This window comes from Myripristis murdjan, chromosome 22, assembly GCF_902150065.1.
Source record: "Myripristis murdjan chromosome 22, fMyrMur1.1, whole genome shotgun sequence".
Taxonomy (NCBI): Eukaryota; Metazoa; Chordata; class Actinopteri; order Holocentriformes; family Holocentridae; genus Myripristis; species Myripristis murdjan.
In genome coordinates this window covers 11,533,905-11,557,548 of record NC_044001.1, presented here as the reverse complement: position 1 = coordinate 11,557,548, position 23,644 = coordinate 11,533,905, and the positions used below count along the sequence as shown (strand labels likewise).

At 42.3% G+C, this 23,644-nt stretch overlaps 1 protein-coding gene across 1 annotated transcript; it reads right to left on the bottom strand.

The window, feature by feature from the left end:
- Window positions 1–1,277: 1,277 nt before the first annotated feature.
- nrd1a (nardilysin a (N-arginine dibasic convertase)) lies at window positions 1,278–22,188 on the bottom strand. Its single transcript, XM_030044441.1, has 32 exons — window positions 22,145–22,188; window positions 21,234–21,437; window positions 20,502–20,754; window positions 19,942–20,023; window positions 18,863–19,016; window positions 17,224–17,297; window positions 15,820–15,915; window positions 15,509–15,631; window positions 14,755–14,812; window positions 13,880–13,953; window positions 13,641–13,710; window positions 13,144–13,221; window positions 12,487–12,607; window positions 11,439–11,497; window positions 11,003–11,057; window positions 10,736–10,840; window positions 10,065–10,188; window positions 9,022–9,108; window positions 8,407–8,526; window positions 8,226–8,277; window positions 7,680–7,830; window positions 7,292–7,419; window positions 6,636–6,798; window positions 5,498–5,529; window positions 5,067–5,205; window positions 4,894–4,941; window positions 4,734–4,786; window positions 3,796–3,879; window positions 3,463–3,553; window positions 2,996–3,112; window positions 2,347–2,436; window positions 1,278–2,209 (listed from the first exon to the last, which is right to left on the bottom strand). Exons 1-32 carry the CDS (start codon window positions 22,177–22,179, stop codon window positions 1,985–1,987), a joined length of 3,345 nt encoding a protein of 1,114 aa, XP_029900301.1. The 5' UTR covers window positions 22,180–22,188; the 3' UTR covers window positions 1,278–1,984.
- Window positions 22,189–23,644: the final 1,456 nt, after the last annotated feature.

Below are 23,644 nucleotides of genomic sequence, written 5' to 3'. Positions count from 1 at the left end.
TTTGTTAACACGCTCTGCTGTGCAGGGCCCGGATTAGTTTTTAATTACATTCAATAGTGCACTGTCACCAGCCCCAAGCCCAGTGTAATACTGCCCTCAGTGCACAAACACACACACACACACACACACACACACACACACACACACAGAGCTTACTTTACTTTTCCCTCAGGGATGCTACAAGGCAGTGATTGTTTGTGTGTGTGTATGAATGTGAGTAATTTTCACATAAATCAAAGCAGCATACGTTTTGAGGGAAGGGATGACAAAACACATATGCCGTCTAACGATGCCACACTCAACATCGCCGCAACACTTATGACTCAGAAGGAAGACTCACTGCTGTGTGGATCCTGCATACGCTTTGATGTCTGTACTGTGCTGCTGTTGTTTAATGTATGCATTGTTGTCTGTTCAGTGATTATGTAAGAAACAAAAAAAGAGAGACTGGTTCTCTGAGGAACCAAGTCTCAGTCAGGTGGTTTTGGAAAACAACCACCGTCATCATTTCTGACCATTATCGATTCAGATCATGCCGGTTCATTTGCACAGAACAGCACACAAAAATGACTTTCAAATAGTTTCAACCCTCTGGCACTGATTGCATTATCTTATGCATAAATCCTATCCAAATATTACTACAAGAAATTAAACACAGAGAATTGTTTTCAAAAACCCAGGCTTGCTGTGCATTTTTTATTTTTTTTTTTTTTGGTTAGATTTGGTCCCCGGTATTTTGATGTATTTCAGTCCTTAGTAGAACTGTAGTCTACTACTACTATTACTGATGCTACCTAGTACTTATCTAGTACTTTTATCTAGTAGTTAACAGCTTGCCCTTGTATCGTTCCCCATTACTTTAATTGTGTACTGAGAACTCAGAGCTTCACCTCTTCATCTGATTTTTCCTTTTTTTTTTTTTTTTTTTTTTTTTTTGCCAGCAGCTGCCAGACTGTTTAATGACTCCCAGGACAAGAGACACACTCACTGACTTGGTTTTGTATCTGCCCTTTAAATTATTCCTTGTTACCCTGGTAATGTGTTTAAGTTATTTTTATTCTTGCATCATCCCTTTTAGATACTATTTTAGATCTGATGCACTATAATTTATTCTTGATACATGTATAGTTTTTTTAGTATTGCATATTACTGTGGAGGTTAATTTATTTTCCTTAGGTGATTGCTTATTTGTCTGTGTCTGTGTGAATGTATAGCTGCTGCTGTAACTATGCAGTTTCCACTCGGGGATTAGTAAAGTATCTACCTACCTATAATTATTCATTCACTCATCAATCATTAATTTATTTCTTTGCAATTTCATACCACAGCATGATTGGGTCAGTTAGTAAAAACAGTGCACACCAGAGCTTGAAATCCAGCACGCATGCACACACAAACACACACAAACATGCACACACGCATTCATACACAAAGAGCTCATCTGGGAAGAAGGGGCGAGGTTCCACAGCTGATTTTCATTGTGGTTCTGTGTTATTAAAGGTCACTAAATTCAGTCAGGCTCCAACATACACACTGGCATGATAGACAACTCCTCATTTTGAGTCTTACTTAATAACAGCAGCACAATTCATAGAATAAAACGAATCTGCATTTGATTCAAAGATTCCATTCACTTTGGGATGAAGAAGAGAAAGAAAATTCAACACTCTCAATGACTCTCGATATCTGATGATATTAAAGAAATGAGCGTGAGAAAGCAGAATAGATATCATTTAGCCAAAAATATGCTCTATCAATTCTACTCTACGGCTACACGGTCCTTTTTGCTTAGTGCACACTGCATTGGTTAAGCTCTACGGTAGACTCCCAGGTCCACAATACAGCGCCGGAGAGGAAGTGAGCTCACTCCAACCATCTTTCATCTCCACTTATTTAGCATTCAGCCCTAATGAGGCAGAGTCCCCAAACATGCCTCAATATCAGAGGCAAAACCATCTGTCTGTTTCTCAGTCTGAGGGCGAGTTTACTGGAGGATCTTGTGGTAAGGGAAGAGGGGCAGGCCTTCGGTGAAAGAGAGAATGGCCATGATGGCTGTGGCGCCTGCCAGCTTTGGTGAGGGAGTAAGGAAGGTGAGTTTGGACACCTCGCCGTAGGCAGAGCTGCTGAAATCATCCTCTTTTTCTTCATGTCTATCTCCCTTTTCACCACCACCCTCCTCATCATTCTCTTCAGGACCAAATCCCACCACCTTAGGGAAAAAGAGAAAAATATATTAAAAAAAACCAAAGGCATGGGTAAAACCAAATGAAGCCAAAAGTGTAATATCCCTCTTTTTCTCCGTTAAACGCTCAGACACATTCTTGATAATATGAAGACAAAACCTACATGCACACTGAGTTTGCGGCTGCTCTGTCCTCGATGTTCTTGGAACCACGAGACCAGCTCGACCCTGGTCATCTGCTTCAGAGCGTCGATCTGCACACATCCACACAGAAACATGGAAGGTACAAATAAGAGAACGATGGTAGGATTGAAAACAAGGAACACTCGGAAAATTTTTGCTCTTATACAGGGCGAGATTTGCCATGAACCGTTGTGAAGAAGGGGGTTATCAGGTAATATTTATGCGACGTTTCTAGCGTCATCTGTTGCTTCATCACATTGAGGCTGTTGGGCCTAAAAAGTTAACCACTTCTCTGGCCCATGAGCAATTATAAATGTTTTGTGCAAATATGTCCAGTAATTTTTGAGTGAGCCTACTAATGGAGGACCAGATGCACAACCAAGGGCAATCACATAACGCCCTGCCACAGGTTTCACTTGCTTGCTGGAAGTAAATATCGCTAATATGTAATATGCACATATAAAAGTTGCTATTAAAAGTTGGCGAGGTCACTTATGAGACTTAAGGTTAGGGCTTGGGATTAGGGAATAAGCTTTACAATGTGCCCAAAAATTCTTTGTGTCTATCAGCTTTGTTGTAAAACCCCAGGGTGTGTGTTTGCACGTGTGCATGTGTGTAAAAAGTCCTCACCTCTCTATTGAGCCTGTCAAACACATACTGCTGTGTAACCACCTCTGCCCAGTTCCTGTCCACCTCCTCCCCAAGGTGTGTGTCCTCACACTCCTTCAGCTTCACTAGAGCAGTCACCTGGAGGAGACAAACCACAGATTAGCATTACAAAACACACACGCGCAGGGTTCCTACACACTGTTTGGACTTCCCTGGTCACTCCATGTTGGGCAGTGACTGATTTGAAAGTGCTTGCATTGACTGGCTAACACTATTCATTTGAGACATGTGTAGATAGGAAATTATTTATAAATCCTCCAAAGTAACTTAATTTGCCACATACTGGGCACGTAACACCAGAAAAATTGAAAAAAGTACAAGTCCAAAACCTTTTAGGTATGTATCATTTTTCATAACTTTTCCAATTTCAGAAACCAAACAAATGCAAACATAATATACAGTGTATACACACACACACACATACACACCTGTGTATTAAAGGCCTCCTCAGTAAGCGCACTGAGCTTCTCCCCAAACGAAGCCAAGAACTCCTCAATCTTTAACTCCACCAGCTCGGTACTGACAGAGGAAAGTTCATGGGAGGCAAGAGGTGAGATAGCTTATATTACGTAAGACATATTTGATTTCTTTAGTCATTTATCAGTTTAATTCAGTTCTGTTTCCAAGAACCTACAGGATAAATTGTAGCTTAAGTTTGGTTGAACAGAAAGATAAATCACACCTTGGTTCTGGGTGAGCAGTTAGATAAACTGTACCTGGGTTTGTGCAAATGAAAGGTTATGATAGCGCTGCAAACTCACTTGAACTTGGTGGCCTGTGTTTCCACAGTAACAGAGAAGCCCAAGACTCCCGAGGTGTTTCTGCAGGTGGGATACACGTGGTACCTGCAGTTGGAGGCAGACAGACAGACAGAAAGACAGACAGATAGAATGGACAAAATGATAGAGTAAGGAATAGAGAGGATGAGGGACAGACAGACAGAGACAAATCGACAAAAAGAAGTGAAAAGAGTGAAAATAGTTAATCATTCAGCCAGTGTGTGGTGTCTATGTTCTCTGGACTGAGGCATTTGGTAAATGTCATGTAATACCACCCTGTCCTGACTTTCCCTATTTTATACCATCTTGTAAAAGCACAAATTCCATAAAACAAGTGGAAACTAACACTAGTTACATGCTTATTGGCTGTTGATATTTTAGTATACTATAATAAAAACAAATCAAATCACTAATAGCATGCTATGATTACATCTCATCTAACATTATTGCTAACATACACTGAGCAAAGCCTACTACACTGCAGGCTCAGGAAACAAGTAAGGTTACATTAAAGGACAACAATTTAAGTGCAATGAACAAGATGCAAACATGAAATCACAACATCACACAGCACAACTTGTCCAGAATCCAGGAAAAACGTAAATGATCTATCCACTAGCAAGCAAAATGTATCCATAGGAACTGTGAATTGCATTTATTTGTTATGAAAAAAACAACAGCCACAGCTCGAGCACCTACTTACAGGCCAACAGCTGGTGTAAAAAGGTTTCTTTACCAAGCATTTTCGACAAGCCCAGTTAAACAACAACATAATGGAAATCTGTCAGTCTCTTAGCAACATCAGCACTTGTCGATGCTTGTCCTTCTGGCGAGCATTATGTTATTAAATTATAATATTATAAAGGAAAAGCAGGCACAGAAACAGAAACCGACAGTCAGGCGGAGACTGAGGCTCTCACCCCAGAGTCTCTTTGGTCCTGAGGAAGTCAAAGCAGGGCTCCTCCATGTGCATCTGTAAGACAACAATGCCACAGTCAGGGATGGAGGGATGGCTGACCGGACTGACAGGACGAATGGAAAGTGGGTGCAACAGAGGAAGACAAATGCTTCTGTACTTACCACTAGCAGCTCCATCAGTGTGTGCTCCCTCAGGTTCTTGGGGCCAGACTAAAAAAATGAAGTTGGAAAAAAAAAAAGAATAATAGTTGGACTGACAATCAAAGAAATAAACAGTGCACATAAAACTAGTAGGCATTAATGATGAAGAAATGGATCTGTGTCTGACTGTTTACCTGGTAGTAAACAGTGACCTCGGAGTTGGCGTCTCCCTTATTGAGAGATTTGACCTTACAGATGTGGTGCTTCAGTGGGAGCTCCACCACTCTGAACATCACTGGCACCTCTGCTGGCAGCTTGGAGAACTGCAACTTGCTACCAGAGGAGGGGGAAAACAAGGACAGACGGGTGGAAAGAATGATGAAAGATAGGTGGGAGGGAAAGACAGAGGTAAGGGGGGGAAAGTGAAGAGGACGAGGGAAGATAGTAAGACAGCACAATAAGAAGCAACAGAAGGGGAGAAGGTAGAAAATGACGAATGGATTGAACTGCTGATGCTAATGCAAATTAGTGTGCACAGGGACAAACAAATCAAGAGAGCTGTACACGTAGGACTGGTGCTCTCATAAGGGAGTACAAAGTGCATCCGGATGAGTGGTCAACTTACTCTGTGACATACTGCAGGAACTGCTCAGACTCCTGTGGAGAACATACAGGAAAGGATATTGAACAGGTAGAGACAAAGGAATAAAGGGAGTATGTGTGTGTGTGTGTGTGAGAGAGAGAGAGAGAGAGAGAGAGGGAGCGAGAGAGAGAGAGAGGCAATCAGCAAAAGGGAGGGGCAATATTAAACAACACTCAATTCCAGTTTCTATTAAAGTTTTAGGCCATGTACTGCACTGCAGGCACACTTTACACAACTGGCCTCCAGGATTCATCAATCTATAGTCCAGTCTTCTAGTTGGAAAGGAGCATTGCCAGTAATAGAAATAAGGTAACCATGGAGACTAAAATTTAGTGTGTTATGATTTTGTTGCCTGTTTGGAAGCAGCACAGATGTTATATGGCTGAGATCTGCTGTGTGTTACTGTTTTTAACAAACATTGTAAAGGGAAACATTTTACAACTGAATCAAAACATGGGGTAAAACTGGGAGAACAGCAGGAGAGGGACATGACAACTGGGAGTCTCCTGGGAAAACTGGGAGTGTTTACAACTATAGTTCATGCACTGGTGGGCAGCTTTGATATCTGAGACTTGTAAGTCTACAGCAAAACAGCATTTGTATGCCATTTTGGCAGAAAATCAAATGCAGAAGACAGATGCTCAGCAAAGACGGCCGTGGTGAAAAGGACAATGGTAATTTGGCTGCTCCTTTGTTTTGTAAAGTTACTAAGTTACTAACTGGGAAATTCATTTTTCTGACTTGCAACTCCTGGACTCCCATCATCCCATGAATGCCTCGGCACACCCGCGGGCTTTTCAGATCAACGGGTGCAACAATAAAGCAACTTGTACAAATACAGTATAAATTAGGGCAGGATGTTCCCTCTGATGGATTGCAATCTCAAGCAAGTTGCGAGTCCCTGCAAGGTGATTTTCCTGCTGTAATGAAATGAAAGAAAATGGATGTCTCCCTGAGATTTAGGAAAAACATATTCAAAAATCTAGCATGCAATGCTACAAAAAAGGATTGGTGGTAATGTAAGGTATGTGTTAAGTGTAACACATGGTCTAAAACATGAACAGAAACAGGAATTTTCCTTTATCTCATTGACATGTTTGTTTTTCATCCATCCACTCACAGCGCTGGTGAAGTTGCCCTGCACCAGCCCCTCGGCATAGAGCTGGGCCTTGAAGGTCCTGCTGAACTCCATCAGCTCATCCACAGTCAGACCTTCAGTCAGAGCCTGGTACTTTTCCACCATAGACCAGCGAGAGTGCTCCAAGATCAACAGACGCACATCCCTGAGAGAGAAAAAGGGTTGGAGAGAGTATGCAGAAGAAATGAAAAAAAAAAAGTGCCATTTATTGTTTGTATTCCTCATGCAGTTACACTTTCCACCACTAGAAGGCATTGTGCACTTGGTGATGTGTCAGATGGCCAGGTGTTTTGAGGTCACAGATGATGGAAGTTACAGAGTCAGGGTTAGCTGGGGGGAGCGCAGAGTATTCACCATATGCAAAGCAAACATATAACCAAGGGACTATCAAACACCTGTGAATACATTGAGACTATTTTTCCACTTTCATCTCACAGTAATAATCTTCATTGTAAACACCGCAAATAATAAATCACCGCAATGAACGGGAACATTGAGAACACTCTTTCCACCTATGCGAGTGGCTAATTAGACTATTGGTATTCATTGCGACGGTGAGTACAACAAGCATGTAATTTTGATCACATTTGCCGCACCGCTAAATGTCAAAACAAAACATTAGGAGACAAATGACTCACTTGCCAAGTTTCTCCGGTTTAATTAGGATGTTGAAATAGGTTTTCTTCAGCTGCTCTGAGAACATGCTAAAGACATCAGGGGAGGCAGAGAAGTCTGCCAAGTAGTCGATGATCAGGTGGAGCAGCAACTAGAGAGAGAGAGAGGAATGGGGAGAGAAACACAGGCAGACAGACAGTACAGGGTGACATCAGTATCACCGATGAAATATGATGATGCAAACCCATCTGTCTGTGAGAGCGCCCGTGGGTCTATGGCATGCACACATGGATCTGCGAGCAACTATAAAGAAACATACGTGTATGAATCAGTCTGACATTGTGTGCATGCAATTGTGTATGCATTTATACATTGATATATATGGGTGTGTCTAAAGATCCCTTCACTCACAGGCAGTTTGTGGTTGAATCCCTTCACCTTGATGACCAGGCCGTGCTCGCCAGCCACCAGTTTATACTCCAGCTGGGCCACATCAGCCTCGTAGGCCGGCTCTGCTAGGTTGTGGCCCAAAATGTTCACCAGCAGGTCAAACAACACCACGCTGAGGGAGCAGGGTGAGACAGAGAGGATGGGTGATGAAAGGGAGCAGGAGGCAAGGGAGATATGAGAGGTACAGAAAAGCAAGGGAGGGAGAGGTAAAACATCGGAGCCCAGATGGAACGGTGAGAGGAAAGAGTGGGGGAAGGAAAAAAATCGGTATCAATCAGAGCACCAGAAAGGTGGAGGAAAGGGAGGAATAGATGGGGAGCAGTGGTATGAGGTGGAGAGAAAAATAGGTGCAATGAAAGGGAGAGTAGGGATACAGGGGAAAAGGGAATGGGGTAAAATAGGGAGGCAGAGAGGATAAACAAAAGGATAAGTGTGAGGGATGACAAAGTGTGTTGCAGCAGAAAATTAATCAAGTTTTCATGAGGCCATGTTTGGGTTTGAACTTACTTCCTGGCAGACTGCTGGATTACAGGAGATATCAAGTGGAATCTGACGTAGGCTGCCGCAGGGAGGAGCACAGACAGGAGTCAGTACCTCGCTAATGAAGATAGGTGTTTTTTCGGAAACATGCAGAAATGATGCACAAAGCACAAATGTGCACACACACACACACACACACACCCCTTACCTTTAGGGATTTTGAATTTGTTGTCCTTCTTGTACCAGAGGCAGCCTCTGTCGCTGTTGGCTATCCTGACGGGGAACTCAGCGTCTGGGCAGTCAGAGGGCCTCAGGGTGAAGTCAGTGGCTGAACAGATACACATTAAGGAGAAAATTTCATCATTCCACCTTGTGCTTGTCATTTTCAACATTCAAAGCTCTAAAGGAAATCCAATAAGCTTGTCTCATTTTAAACACTGGCACAGACTTTCATACATTTTCCCATGAAGTTAAAAAACAGGTTCTTCAAAATCCGTTCCCATTAATTTATACCATTTTAACAAAATATTTCTATCTTTGTATGTGTGTGCATGCATTAGTGAGTGACAGATAAGCTTTGTGGATGGGGAGGCGGGTGGAAATCTCACTTGTAATTAGTGGGGGTCTTATCATGCATTTGTAATACACATCACATGTGCATCATCCCTCCAGGTTTCATCAAAATGGACTGGGCAAAGCCAGTGCATTGTATAAATATTGGGTATTAAATTGAATACCTGGATCACTCCTTGCTCATGATGACCTTTTCAAACATTTTACATAATGTGTGCTAAAATTTTGGCCTGCAGATGGTTATTCTCACCGATGAACTTGTTCTCAGCAGGGAGGTGCAGATCATTGTTGGGCTCCAGATTCCCTGTCCACCGCTCCCTCCACTCCTGCTGGATTTCTGTGTGAGGGGGAGGAAAAACTCCCAGTCAGTACACATCAATGTGTCTCCCACTACTGAAAAAAGCAGAGGAGCTGCCACACCAACAGGATTAGTGCCAATTCAGTTTCAGCTCAGTAAATTCAGCAAATTGATTTTCTTTGCAATAAAATAATAAATATTTTGCCATAATTAAGTTTTATTATCCAGTCTAAAAGAATGAAATGACTGAGAATGACTGATTTATCATTACTGTGTGATTTGCGGTTCGGATTTAGATTTTGAACAGACTGAATGTAAAATAAATTGGCCCAAACCTTGCACTACACCAAAAAGAAAATAATTATGCTGGTTGTGGGCATTTTTAATCCAATGCTCTGAAGCAGAAGATTGAATTTTAAAGCTGAAATCTGGGCTCGAGGGGCTTCCAAAGGGTCCTCAGCCAAATGAGAAACAGTTTAATTTCACTATAGTCTAATTTACCAGAAATTGTTACAATACCAAAAAAAAAAAAAAAAAAAAAAAAAGAACATGTATAAGTGATTATTTTAACATTATGTTTCAATCTCACCAGTTGGAAACTGTTTCTCAGTGACATTTAAACAACTTAATACTTGACCCAAACGACAACATCTTTTTATATCAGGGTCCCTAGGGCAAAATTACCTCAAATGAGGGTCTGCAGCTTGATGAAAGTCAACTTGTAGGTTCAGAATGAGAAAAAGTTTGAAAACTCCTAGGTCTGAATTCTGTTCCAAATAATGCTCTGGCCGATCTAAACTACAGAAATAAATGCTAGCATCTCTACTGCTGGATGTCTGCATTGTAGGAGGACAACTATAAGCACACAAGGAGAAAAAGACAATGTATTCACTGGATGACTACACTGGGGGAGGGAGCTGTTACACTGACAGGAAACAAACACACACACTAACACACACACACAGACATACACACACAAAAACACACGCACTCACCCTCCACACTGTATTGTGTGCCAAACCACTTCTCCCGGAGGGGACACTGGCCCTCATGTTCTGGTGACAGCAGCATCAGGTTGGCTTTCTCTGGGGTGAGGAGGGACAGGGCTGCACTGATCACCTACACACACACACAGGGAGAAAAGACAAGGTTAATACACCCACACTTATACAAGCAGACATGCCTTTTCAGCAGTGGTGAAAAGCTACATTATTTTCCCACTGGGGTCCCATGCAGTTTTAGCATTGAGCATTGTGCACTGCACTTGCAACAGTTCAACTTTGTTCCAAACTTATGAATTACTCATGCGAGTACAATGTGGGCTGTCAATCACAGCAAAAGAGGGACAAACCGAACAGCAGTGACTGTCGTGCACAAACATTATGCAAAGCCACACTATCCACTGTGAAGAGTTTTGTTCCGAAATGATATTCTCCATTCAAAGAGCCGGCAACCATTCAGCTAAATCACGGCTCGCACAAAGGTTAAACTCATTCTGCATGTTAGCATTTAAGATACTGTCTATTTTAAGGCCGATGACTACAAAGCATTAACACATTCAGAACGGAATCATCTCTGTCTTTGAACTATTAAGCGATGAATTTCCAGTGATCTAAAAAAGGATACATGGCATTTTAGAATGAAAGCCTTCAGTTGATGTACTTACCTCTGGATTGAACTCAAACATCAGCTGATCTCCTGTCAGGAAGTCTTCTTTAGGAAACAGCTGCATGTTCTCACAAATGTCCTCCACATACTCTATCGGGTCAGTCTGACAGAGAGAAACACATGCACACGCAGTTTACTCCCAAGCCAACCTGACTGTAATTATAATAAAAATAACCATTATAGACAGTGCTCACTCAAAAAGCACTGCAACAGATGGATCTAACAAAACACAGCAATATCAGTAGTATATTGTATGGATCCTTACCTGCTCCTGATAATGAAATTCATTGGCCTCAATCTTCTGAATCTCTTCATATATTCTGGATGGATACAGACAGAAAAACAGATTTGTTATCTTTATTTTTGTCAGGGGAAAGCTCAGTTGTCACAGCAGCAACACTCACCTGAGACACAATTAAAACAACCAAAACATTAAAAAGATATATCTGAATAAATATATGCATTATATTTGCCCCCGGCCCCTACGCAATCATTCAAGGTATTAACATTTCAATAGATAATGCAGTATTCGCTAGTTTGTGCACCTCACACTACAACAGAAAGCCATACGGACATAATTAGTTACAAAAGGATTGTGTGTGTGTGTGTGTGCATGTGTGTGCATGTGTGTGTTTGTGTGTGTGTTTGTGTGTGTGTGTGTGTGTGTGTGTGTGAGAGAGAGAGAGAGAAAGAGACCATGCCTTTGCTGTGGTCCCAGGGTTTGCAGCATCGTTAGGTACTGGAACACCAGGTGAGTCACCTGGAGAGGACAACACACACACACACACACACACACACACACACACACACACACACACACACACACACACACACACACACACACACACACACAGGTTAGACCTCAAAACTTAAAAGATACTAATTTCTAACCCTAAACATATGAGACCATCACCGAGAAACCTCTACCAGTCTGTACATGGATTTTAATTTATGCACCGCCTGGTTGAATTTCATGGATATCTGCTATATAACAAAAAAAAAAACAAAAAGAAAAAGAAAAAGAAAATAGGAAGCAAATTTTTGGGGCAAACATCTTCATTTTTAGACACACCAGCATCAACAATCCCAATGGCATGAAATAAAGGCACCCAACTTCTAACACAAGTAATGTGACAATGATGCTGATGCAACACATAGCACGTTTGACACAAAGCACCCTGTGTGAGTGTGTGTGTGTGTGTGTGTGTGTAAAAGAGAAAAAGAGGGGAAAAAACTGCTGAATGATCGCCAAGTGGTACATCCTTGGTTAACACAAGTTGTCACAACAACCAATAAAGCATGGGTAGCTGTTTTTTTATGTGATACATCAGCAGGATAGATCCTGTCTTGGCCAATCAGCATTGAATTACATTGAATTGTGTTGTATAATGGGAAACAGATACACAGGCATCTGAGTACTGCATGTCTATTTCCAAATATTTGCAGTGTTACCAGTCTGTTTTGCCACATGTCAAAGTTAGAAAGTTGTTAGCTCTTGTACTTGACATAACTTTAACATGACAGACTAACAAAATACAAAATAGATTCTGCTCTAAAATGGATTAGATGTTTAACTATGAGCTAGAGATAGATATGTGACCCACTACCACATTTTTCATGCTTTTTTTTCCACTCAGTCCCATCTCTCAGTGTTGATCTGCACACAAAACAGGAAAAGATGAAAGAAAGAGGAAAAACAAGAAAAAGGTTAAAAAAAAAAAAAAAAAAAAAAAAAAGTATTTTCTGTGCCTGGTAGAAATTCTGGAAGCCTTCGTCAGTGAGGGTGATGGAGACGGAGAAGATGGAGTAGGTGGTGTTTTGGTCAAAACCGGTCTCGCTGTTCCCTCCAAACAGAGCCAGGGCCCAGCACCTTCAGAGACACAAACACACACACACACATGCATTCACTCACTGCACAGAAGCAGCTCATACAAACCAGCCTGCCTGTACTTTTTTGAAAGCAGCCACTCAACTGCCTCAGCAATTTATTTCAAATGAGAATTGAGACTGCACACTCAGATTTCACTGCCATCATCAACAACTGAAAACAGCACACTCAGTAAATAGGAAAATTCTATCAAACATCCAATCGGTGGTACTGGGTGGTAAGGGGACCGTCCGATGGGCTCTTGGTGTTGTGGGATTATGGCGAATCACTTTGTCACTTAGCAACAAGAGGCTGAAACACTCTCATAAATCCACATCCAGAAGCAAAAATGTGAATCACATCATCAAGTGGGCAGGTAAAGTGTTTGGTTTGAAGACTGGGCCGAACACTCAGGGCTCCCTAAGCACATATGAAAGCTCATGTATAACCAGTGAGATGAAGACCTTTTAATTGGGTTTTGAAGTGCCCTCGAATCAGAAGATAAATAAAATAAAATTGGCCAAGCCAAGAACACTCACTTCTTTCTGAGCACTGAGAGGATGCTTCCTGTGCCTTCATGGCCAATCAACCAAGAGATGTAGTGGAGAGGCTTCACTCTGAAAAGACGAGAGAAAGACATGAAGAGACAAGAGAGAGTGAGAGAGAGAAAGGGAGAGAGAAATGTAGGCAATTTCTCTAAAGTCAAGGGAACGCAAAGTGTGTTCTGTTATGGGTGGTCTAATTCTGCATTTATGTGGGGAGGCTTTGCTCTGAAAAGAAGAGAGTCGGACATGAAAAAGATAAACAACAAAAAAAAGAAAAGAAAACTGATGCAATTCCTCTACAGTCGGTGGAAAGCACGCTCTGTTATGGGTGGTCTAATTTTGCATTTATATGAAATGGCTGCAGCCTGAAAGAAGACAGGAGCATGATAAAAGGAAAACAAATAATTTGATGCAATTCTTCTGCAGTCCGTGTAAAGCACGGTCTGCTTTGTGTCCGTGCGTTCTCTACAACCTGTGTCTTTCCTGCTCACCTGTAGTGTTTCTCCTGGGGCGGAAGGGCCCAGGTGATGGTCAAAGCATGGACCTTCCTCACTGGAATGACTATAAACAAGCAGATGGGAGTGAGACACGGAGAGAGACAAAAACAGAAGGGCAGATAAACAACTACACAACTGCTGTTAGATGGCCTCACAGGGTGTGGCTGATTCTGCTCTGATGCAGCAGCATATGTACAGTATTTTCAGAGGCCGTCGTACAGAAAGATATGTACCTCTGTACAGCCTGTTGAAGGCTTCTGTGTCAAAGGGATCCGGCATGTCAGAGAAATCCGGTTTGGCCAGGCCACTGGAAACACAGAGACACAGGATCACAGCTTAAGTGATGATATGATAATTGCATCGATAAAATGCCAGAAATATGCAAAAAGTCATTATTCCACCACAAATTTCTACACCCACAATGGACACACCATACCACATGTAGTGTTATATTATGCATCTTCTATTATGCGTCTACATTTGTGAAATCCAGATGCAATGGAAAAATACAGCAGCAATCGCACACTCTGATTATTTTTCAACACGGGATGGTTGCAAAGTTGCTCGTAAATGGTTGAAAATGCCTGTCTGCATATTTTGGCTGCATTTCACAAAAGTAATAATGTTGCTGTCCAGTGAAAAGCTTTTTTGTTGTCTAAAATGTCAACTTATCAGGGGATGAGTTTTTACTTTGCATTGTTTTGTTTTTTTTTTTATCCATCGGGGTTAGAAAGGGTTTATAAACCTAAGGATGATAGAATTTCCCCAAAGGATTACCAGGTTTTGTTTAAGGGTTACAAGGTTTTTGCATGACAACAGCAATATGCATTTTCATTCTATGCGAGAAATTACTCATTACTCAATTACTCAATGGAAGTGGGGCTTGGTAAAAAAAACACTAATGGGAATTTGACGATGGGGGAAATGAGCTATTTCAGGTGTACGGTGTTGAGCAAAGCAGTTAAGAGCTTCAAAGAGGAGGAGAAAGCAGGAGATTAAGGTTTGACATTTAAATTTCAGCAAAATCTCAAGCACATTCAGAGTCATTCTATAACACACCAGCGTATCTCGTCACTCCGACTGAAGAGTGCTCGCCGCCATTACTCACTTGTTGGGCACCTTACTGAAGATCTCTGTCACCCACTCCTCCAGAGTGTCCAGCTTTTCTAAAGGGCAGAGGAAGTAAAGGATGAAAAATTAGTATTCCAGGGTGCCTCATTAATCCTGAGTGAAAAGTTATAATTCTGGGTTCTGTGAACTATTAAGTGCACTGAAGACTACTTGCTTTGAAGCAGCTGTAATGTGGAGTGCAAAAGCAGTTTTTAAGGTGTTTCCATGAAAATTCAGAAGACGAAGGTAAAATCACATGTCTTAAGACCTGTTTCGCGTTACAAAAATGTCCAAACTATGGATACATTTCTGCAAAATTAATTTCTACCTTCCACTCTTTCATCAGTATTCACACAGTATTTCATCTTTCCACTGAAACACTGCTTATGTATAAATATTACACTTGTTACAGTGCACTCAATGATGACCTTGACATTCAGAAAATCAATCCATTTTCCTTTGGTTGTTATAGTGAGTGGAGATAGATTTTGTACTAGAACGCTGCAGCAGGGAGATTTTTCGAAAGTGCTTATCAGCAATATCATGTGTGCAAATTTCTCAGTGCAAGAGTCAATAGCAGGCTTAAGTTTCCTCGAGTCTGGGACGGATATTTTGTTTAGAAAAACAAGCACCGTGATGTAAGTCGATCTCTCGCTACAGGTTACATATGTATTGGCTGAGCATGGATGCACTGAATCAGGATTAGACTTGAGGGTTCTTGTTTTACAATAAACCGGAAAGATTCGTCTGACCTTTGGACTGCACAGCCAGAGTCATGTAGTGGGCAGAGTAGTGCCTCTTCCAGAAGCCACGCAGCCGCTTGTAGACATTGATCTTCTTCTTCCTTGGCTCCTCCTTCAGCGTCTGGGCATTCCCTGGTGTTGTCACAAGCGTGCAATCAATTTATTACAGCCAAAAAAGACTGTAGCACAGCAGATGTAAGGATATCAACAAGAAAAGAAACTTGGCTTCCATCTCAGCGCTCCTATTTGTTATTGCTGAACAGACCCCAAGGAGGCCCGCTGTGTATTATCTGTCCCAGTGGTTGTGTTTGCCCACTCACCCCAGCAGAACTTGCCCATAGGGTGTCCAGGTTTGGCCAGACTGCCAAACAGCATCTCCTTCCTGTGGGAGTCTGACGGCTTAGCCAGCTGGTACTCTGACAGAGACAAGGAGAAACAGAGAAAACGAGAGAGGCTAGACAGAGGCAGCAAGTGATGCCATGCAAAAGAGCTGTGTGAGGCAAAAATAGCGATGCTGTTGAGAAAGTCTAAGTACAAGTTACAAGACCAAGGCTGAACTTTACAGCTGAAATTTGGAGGATTTCCCCCGTTTCGCCGTTTTGTCTCTCCCTTCAGCAGCAGTAAGAATCTGAAATTTTGTTCCAGTAGCACAGTGTTTTCGAAGCAGAGTCCAGGGACACACAAGGGGTCTTTGAGGGCAAGGTTCACACAAGTGCCGGAGATCTGTGATAATGCTTGCATTTTAATGGGATACCGTCAAAGTTTGAGAAGTGCTTGCAATGACTTGAAATTGTAATTGCATTGCTTTCACAGTAAATCGATGGGTAGGTGACACACTTTGAAATGTGAAACTTTGTCATGTTTTCCTTTTAATTTGTCTCCCTTCTGAAGAATGCTCTCACAAATCCTAATTCAGGTTGTTTATAGCACAATATTTCAAATCATTTTCAAAAGCTTGAAAAGGCATCTCGAAAATGCTTGAAAAGTGCTTGATTTATGAAAAGGTGTAGGACCCCTGTGAGGTGCCTCGGCAAAAGGGTCCTCAGCAAAAGGAGAAATAGTTTAATGTCACCACAATGTAACTGATTAGCAATTATGCTACAAAAAATCTATGTGATTCTTTCAAAGTCATGTTTTAATCTCATCTCTTTGATAATTTGTCTATGCTCAACAATGACATCTAAACAGTTTCAAACACAAATGCACAAACTAAAACCTATTTTTATACTTGGGTCCCTTGTCAACTTGGGGGTTCAGAACCGCACTAATATATAATTTATTTTGTCCAAAGATTATTTTCAATGTCTGAGCTATACCCTGCTCAGACTTGTCCTACTTGGTCAAATTTTCAAACAGCAGTCTATAGTAAGTGTCTCTAGCCACGGTAATCCTGCCATTTGTATACCCTGACTGAATGTAATAACTATTCTTTACTGGAAAATGTCCCAGATTCCAGCTTTAAATTGCCTCTCAAAGTGTGTCTGGAAACCTGTATTGGTCCTTAGCAAAATGAGTAGTTTAATTTCACCACTTTTGAATCTATTTGTCAATGCTGAAGTGTGACATCTGAACAATTCAATACTTCACACAAACCAATATATCTTATAAGGGTCAAATAAGGGCAAAATCACCTCAACTGAGGGTCCACGGCATAATGAAAGTCAGCTAGGGGGGCCCAGAATACAAAAAAGTCAGAAAACCTCTAACTCCCAGCCAAGACTCACCGCTGTCAACGGCCTCCACCTCCCTATCAATGGCGTCTCGGATCATCAGCGGGCAGATGAAAAACTGAGCCCACCTGGGTGGGAAAAATAATAAGAAGCAGAGTCCATAATGAGGGGTAACATACCAGACAGAGAGACGGGACACAGGTCAGACAAACAATGCAACAATCAGATCTAGACTGGACGACAGCTGATTCAGCCTGCACTGTCCCAGCGCTGCATAACGAGGTCTGGCCAGCCGACCTCCCAGGTTAATGAGAGGCTAGTCGGCTGATGTTAAACTTCGCAAAGCCAATGTCACCAGTCAACACAAGAGCATGGACATTACAGAGGAATACTTCAATGAGGGAGGCGTTAAGTGCCACAGGTTGGCTGGTGGTGTCAAAAAGGAGTGAGATCGCCCCCACGCCCTAAAAACAGCCTGGTCATGGTGACACTGGGAAATTAAGGGATTTTCCATCAAACAAAGATTGATATGGATTAAGGTAATAATAGTTAGAAACAAGGATGAATGTGGTTTATAAATATAATCAAAAAGTAATGATCAAACTGTGTTAATGGTTAAAACATGTTAAGACAAATCTGTCAAAAAAGGGCGCCCCGTAACAGCCACTCGGCCACACCCAGCCAGAGTGTGAAACAGTCTTAGCAAGAGTATAAAAAAAGAAAAAAGGAGCATAAAAAGGTATGTTTTAGAACCATCAGTGTTATTTCTTCGGGGTCGGACCTTTGAAGTGCCTTACCATGGGAGGGATTTACAAAGAATATTCATCTGGAAATTACCGACCGGAGTACAAAGGAATAAACACTTTTTCCAACCGGGTTAGGATTAATTTGGACTTTCTCTCTCGTTCGCACTGCCTGGATGGGATGGAATTACTGTAGGGACTTTGCACTGAGTCCTGAGTTCTTAGGGAATTTCAGACTGTGGCAGAAAAGTGGAACTGCTGCTCCAGAGCGGTGTCTCTCTCCTCTCTCCCTTTTTTCAGAATTCATTCATTTAGTCATTATAATCAGCATAACCTGAATTTTATTGATTGTTTGGATTTTCTAAAGTTCATGATTTTTTTTTTTGGATTTACTTGTGCTGCTTTGCCCTGCTTATTTCTGCAATGAATTTCACTAAATTGGATTTAAAGTATAATTGTAGATGCCCCTTTTTATGGTTTTTGATGACAGTAAAACAATAGGTTGTGGTGTGCATAATGTCTTTGTAAAGGTTACTCTAGGTTACTCTAGCCATAGTAAACAAGTGCACCGATCTATTAGAGAGCTGCGGGCGTGACTGTTGCTTGCATTTGCTTCGAGGGCTATTCAGGTGGGTGTGGCTCCAGCGGAAGCAGGGTAGACACTCGCCGCTGGCTTAAACAGACCTCAGCAGGACTATCTGGGGGTCCTGCTGAAGCCAGTCCAGACCACCTGTACATGGGTAACTGGGATCTAACGGTTGGTATACAATGACTGTTTAAGCATATGGGTTGAGCAGAGAACAAGTGAGTACACAGCTGGAGTGTTTTTTTTCCCCACTTGGCCCTGTCTCTTTGTGTGTATCTATAAAACATTAGATGACTCTCTGAAGCCAAAGCCCCTCCTTTAAAATGACTGCCTCTAAAACAAAAAATGTCTGATCCTTCCTCACCTGTCAAGAGCCTCTTTGAAGCGTTTCCTCTGGATGTCAAACTGGAAGATGGTCCTCTCACAGTCTGTGGAGGCATTGTCACTGCCGCCATGCTTCTTTAGGAAAGCATCAAAGCCATTCTCCGAGGGGTACTTCTCGCTGCCCATGAACACCACTGGGAAATGGCAAAAACAACAGCGAGGAAAAAGCAGCAGAGAAGAGAAGAGGAGAGAAGAGAAGAGAAGAGAAGAGAAGAGAAGAGAAGAGAAGAGAAGAGAAGAGAAGAGAAGAGAAGAGGAGAGAAGAGAAGAGAAGAGAAGAGAAGAGAAGAGAAGAGAAGAGAGAGAAGAGAAGAGAAGAGAAGAGGAGAGAAGAGAAGAGAAGAGGGGAGGAGAGGAGAGGAGAGGAGAGAAGAGAAGAGGCTGTAAATTAAAAAAATAGCAGAAATGAATCCTCCCCAAAAAACATTGCCTTCCTACTAATATATCTTGACGATAGTGATATATCTTGCATTCCTGTACCCATCTGATTGTTTGGTATATTTTTCTTATTCCTGTAAACAGCTGGCAAAAACGCAGACATTTTTTCAACTATCTAAAACATCAACGGTAAATGTCAGGTCTCAGTGACAGCGTCTCAGAATAGGAGAGCGAGGGGTTTCTTCTCTGACTCACCATTTTCATGTGACGTTCAAAAAAATAAATAAATAAAAAAATCGTGCTGGAGAAATCAGTGGTGGTGGAAGCAGAGGTGCCAATTTCTCACTTTTTCCTGACTGCAGAAGAGTTCACCCTGTTGAACTTACAATACTACCGCTGATTCTACTGCTCCCTCCACCTACATGTATAACCCCGAGCTGAATATAGCAACATCATGCCCATTATTATCTGTTGTTTACTGAAAGTCATTTTTTGGGAAAGTTATGTCAGGAAAACCCTAACATAAGCAGAGGTCGAGAAGTTAGGTTAAGGAGGTATATCAAAAGAGGTGAATTACAAAATAACCCCGGATATGCGTCAACATCACATAAATGATATATGACAATGTGATAGTAACCAAGGATGGATTATTCCTCAAAAAAAGTTAAGGCTTTCACTCACTGTGCTCCAGGAAGTGGGCGAGGCCAGGGAGGTCACCGGGATCACTGAAGCTGCCGACTCCAACACACAGAGCTGCAGCCGACTGCCACACACAGGTATCAAGTTAAGTTGGAGAAAAAGAAAACAGATGAAGTTTTTGGGAACAGGAATACTAATGAAGAATCACTGGTCGGGTTACATGACCATGAATTGAAGTCTTTTATTCCAAAAAGTCATGCTGTACATCCATTTTAAAAAGGAAAACCATTACCATAACTTTTATTCAAAGTCTCTAAAATACAGATGAGCCATGCTATTATTATGTGTCAACAAAGGAACTCAGTTGCACATTATTATTTAAAAAGCACTCCTGTTCTTTTTTTCAATTTGCGCTATCAATCACTTTTAAAAGCAGTAGCAGTGGTGGACATCTGATTCTGGCACACGTCTACAGTTTTAATAAGACTCAAGTTTCTGACCTGCCTGAGATCCGCTTTCCTTTTCTGAAACACTTAATATATTCAGATAATGGCTTCCCTCCAATTAGAACAGACCTCTACACTGAGATTTCCCAGGCGTACCTGTTTTTCTGCATTTCCTTTCTTCTTCTTCCCCTCATTCTCTTCGTCATCTTCAAAGCCACTGTGCTTTTCATCCTCATCTTCCTCGGACTCGTCCTCTGTTCCTCCTCCAGAATCATCGTCTTCCTCCTCTTCTTCTTCTTCCTCACCCTCATCGTCATCCTCTCCATCTGAATCCTCATCCTCGGATGCTGCCGGACCGCTGTAGTCCGAGATGAGCAGAGCTCGCAGCCCGTTGTCCAGCTCTATGTACCTGAGGGAGCAAGTCATAGGTGAGAGCAGCACAGCGAGCTCCGGGAAAAAGTGCTACCATCATTGAGTCTTATTCCTTAAAGATTTTTAGCCCTGTTTTGAACTGAAGAACAAATTTGGGCCCTTTGCAAAATACATATTGTACCTGTCAACACTGTCATGACATGTGGTTTCCTGTGCATCATTAGCAACATGAGATCATCTCATAAAGCGACCTAAGCAGTAAGAGGGACTCATTTTGGATGTGGCTTACCATTTTCTCCAATCACAATCAGCCTGTTTCCATTTCTTTCAAGATTACAAACACCAGAAACAGTGTGCTCAGCTCCACCCTGTTGCAACTTAAGTGATATCAGTTATAGCGACTGAAAAATGTTTGTTGTAATTAGGCTACTGCGCCTATTTCAAATGGACTTAGTAAGGTGGCCAAGCAACATGTTTTCTGAAAACTCGAGCAAGGATGTTCGTAGCTCCAGTTACCTGTACTGTTTGGGGTCGCTGGGCGATTTGATGATGTCGCCGTCTCCCACGTTGTCCTCTCCTCCTCCGTGCCCCGCTGCCAGGCTCTCCTCCCGGGCCACGGGGTCGACATCTTCAGCTTGGGCCGAGCCTGAAGAATTAGAGGCCGGAGCGTTTCTGGATTTGTTTGTCTGCGGCATCCTCAGCTGAGACGAAACTTTGGCACTGCGGGTTGACAGCAAGGTGCGACCATAAACAAGAGGACAGCTAGCTGTCACCGGGAATGTGGCCCTGAGCACGGCGACGCACCGTGTCAGCCTGAACAGAGCTATGATGGTGACGCTGACAGACGTGTATGGCGATATGAAAGCCCAGGAACTTTGCGACTTGTGTGCTCAAAATAACACGACACAGGTGAACCAAACGTCCCTACAGCAGAGGCCTATAGGTGATCAGTTTGATCATCAGCGGTCATACCAGCCAGCGCCCACAATGACAGACCAGTCTAGGCGGCTAGAGCTGTAATGGACCGACAATACATCTATTCATACAGGCTGTCTGGTGGTTTCGCCCTATTCAGCTGCATGTCAGCTATAATCCAACCCATGCAAAGCGCCCCAACCAAACCTGCCCTTTTTTTTTTAATCTCCACAGCACAGCCGCAGGACAGCAAGACAGACGACCAAGAACCAATATAGCCTATGAAAACAGCACCAACAAGCACCGAAATGGCTGCAGTAGAAACTGCATGGAGATAACAGGCCCTAAAGACTAAAGGCTGCTACATGCTACCACAAGTCTTGAATGTTAAAGCCATGCTCACACAGGTTACACCAGTTTCACTTAAGGGTGTGTGTCACAGCAAAGCTAAACACTGTATTTGCTTTGAATATGTAGCTGCTGAAGCCGGTACGGTAACAATGTATCCATACCTTCCTCCTTCCTGACACCAGAAGGCCCGCAACATATGGTAAGACCGCTGTATGCTAAGAAAGAGCGCTGTGATTGGTCAAGAGGCGGCAATGTTTCAATATAAGAGCCTCTGATTGGACTAAGCGAGGAGAGGGCGTGGTTTGTGTATTAAACACGTGTGCGCCGTAGTGGCGACTGGTTACATGGTGACAGCTGCTGGAGTTGGATGCCGCTACCTGATGCTCATGCCAGCTACGTATTTATGAATGTATAATTACTGCTGAGTGTTGAAGATGCTTACAGCAGTGCCGTGCCTCAGACCTTTTCATATGTCAGAGATGCAGTGTTTGAAATAACCAATCACAGCTCAAGGAAAAAGGTGCGCCTGCCGAAAGGTGAGACTGCACCTGCTGGCTTTTTGTTGATGTAAACGATATTACTGTGTAGCCACGCTACAACCACCCTGTTCTCTGATAATGTAATTATATCCCCTTGTATCTGTCAGTACACCTGTATAGGAATGCAACATGATTGGTTTAGGGACCACTAGGTGGCAGACATATGCCGCGCAGCATACGGATATTGGGCAAATTTTCCCCTTGATTTATGAGGGTACCTTCACGCACTTTTTAGACTCCCACAGCAAAGTTATTTAAAGGCTACAAGTTTGCACGTTCAAGGGGTTTTGAAGCTGTACAGATAATAATGATAATAATAATAATGCTTGATGTTAATTGATCATTTTTATTTCTGTTACACTTTTCAAAGCAAAGTTACAAAATGATTCAAGGACAAGGATGTCAAACAGAATTAGTAAATCAAGTAAAAAGCACACAGTAGACAATAACAAGCTCATCAACAACAACAACAACTGCATAAAAATAACAATAAAAGCTTAAAATCATCACTGCCACTGCCAAGGCAGAACAAAAAGAAAGACAAAGACAAAGCAAATAAATAAATAAATAAAAATTAAAAGAAGGAGCAACCAAATAGGTGTGATTGAAATAAAAGAAAATGCAAGTGAAGTAAAGCAATTATAAAGCAGTCTTTTCTATAAAAGGAGGTTTTCAGCAGGGATTTGAAGAATGACACATGAACCACTATACCTCAAAGCCTGCTGTGAAAAGTCTAATCACAGGCAAGTGGTTAAAAACAAAATTCTTATCATGAATAAGCCACATTGACATTTGTCCAATGCCCTTCCTCAACCTCCCCTCAGCAGCGTGTTGGCATTTCACCCCTCCTCTATGCCAATATGTCCTCCCCCTCACTCACCAGCTCTCTCTCTCTCTCTCCCTCCTCTCTGATGCCAATCTGATTTGCCCCTGGGCTTCCGAAGTCCGCGGAAAGAGGTGATAAACACCGCAACCATGACAACCAGTGAGGCAGACACATGCCTGAGCTGCTGTAGCCTAATGGCTTTACTTGGCATCCTCTCTCCCCTCTTCATCAAGTGTATGCTTCACCTGCACTGGTATTAAGACACTCAGGACAGATGAAAGCAGCGTGATTCCACT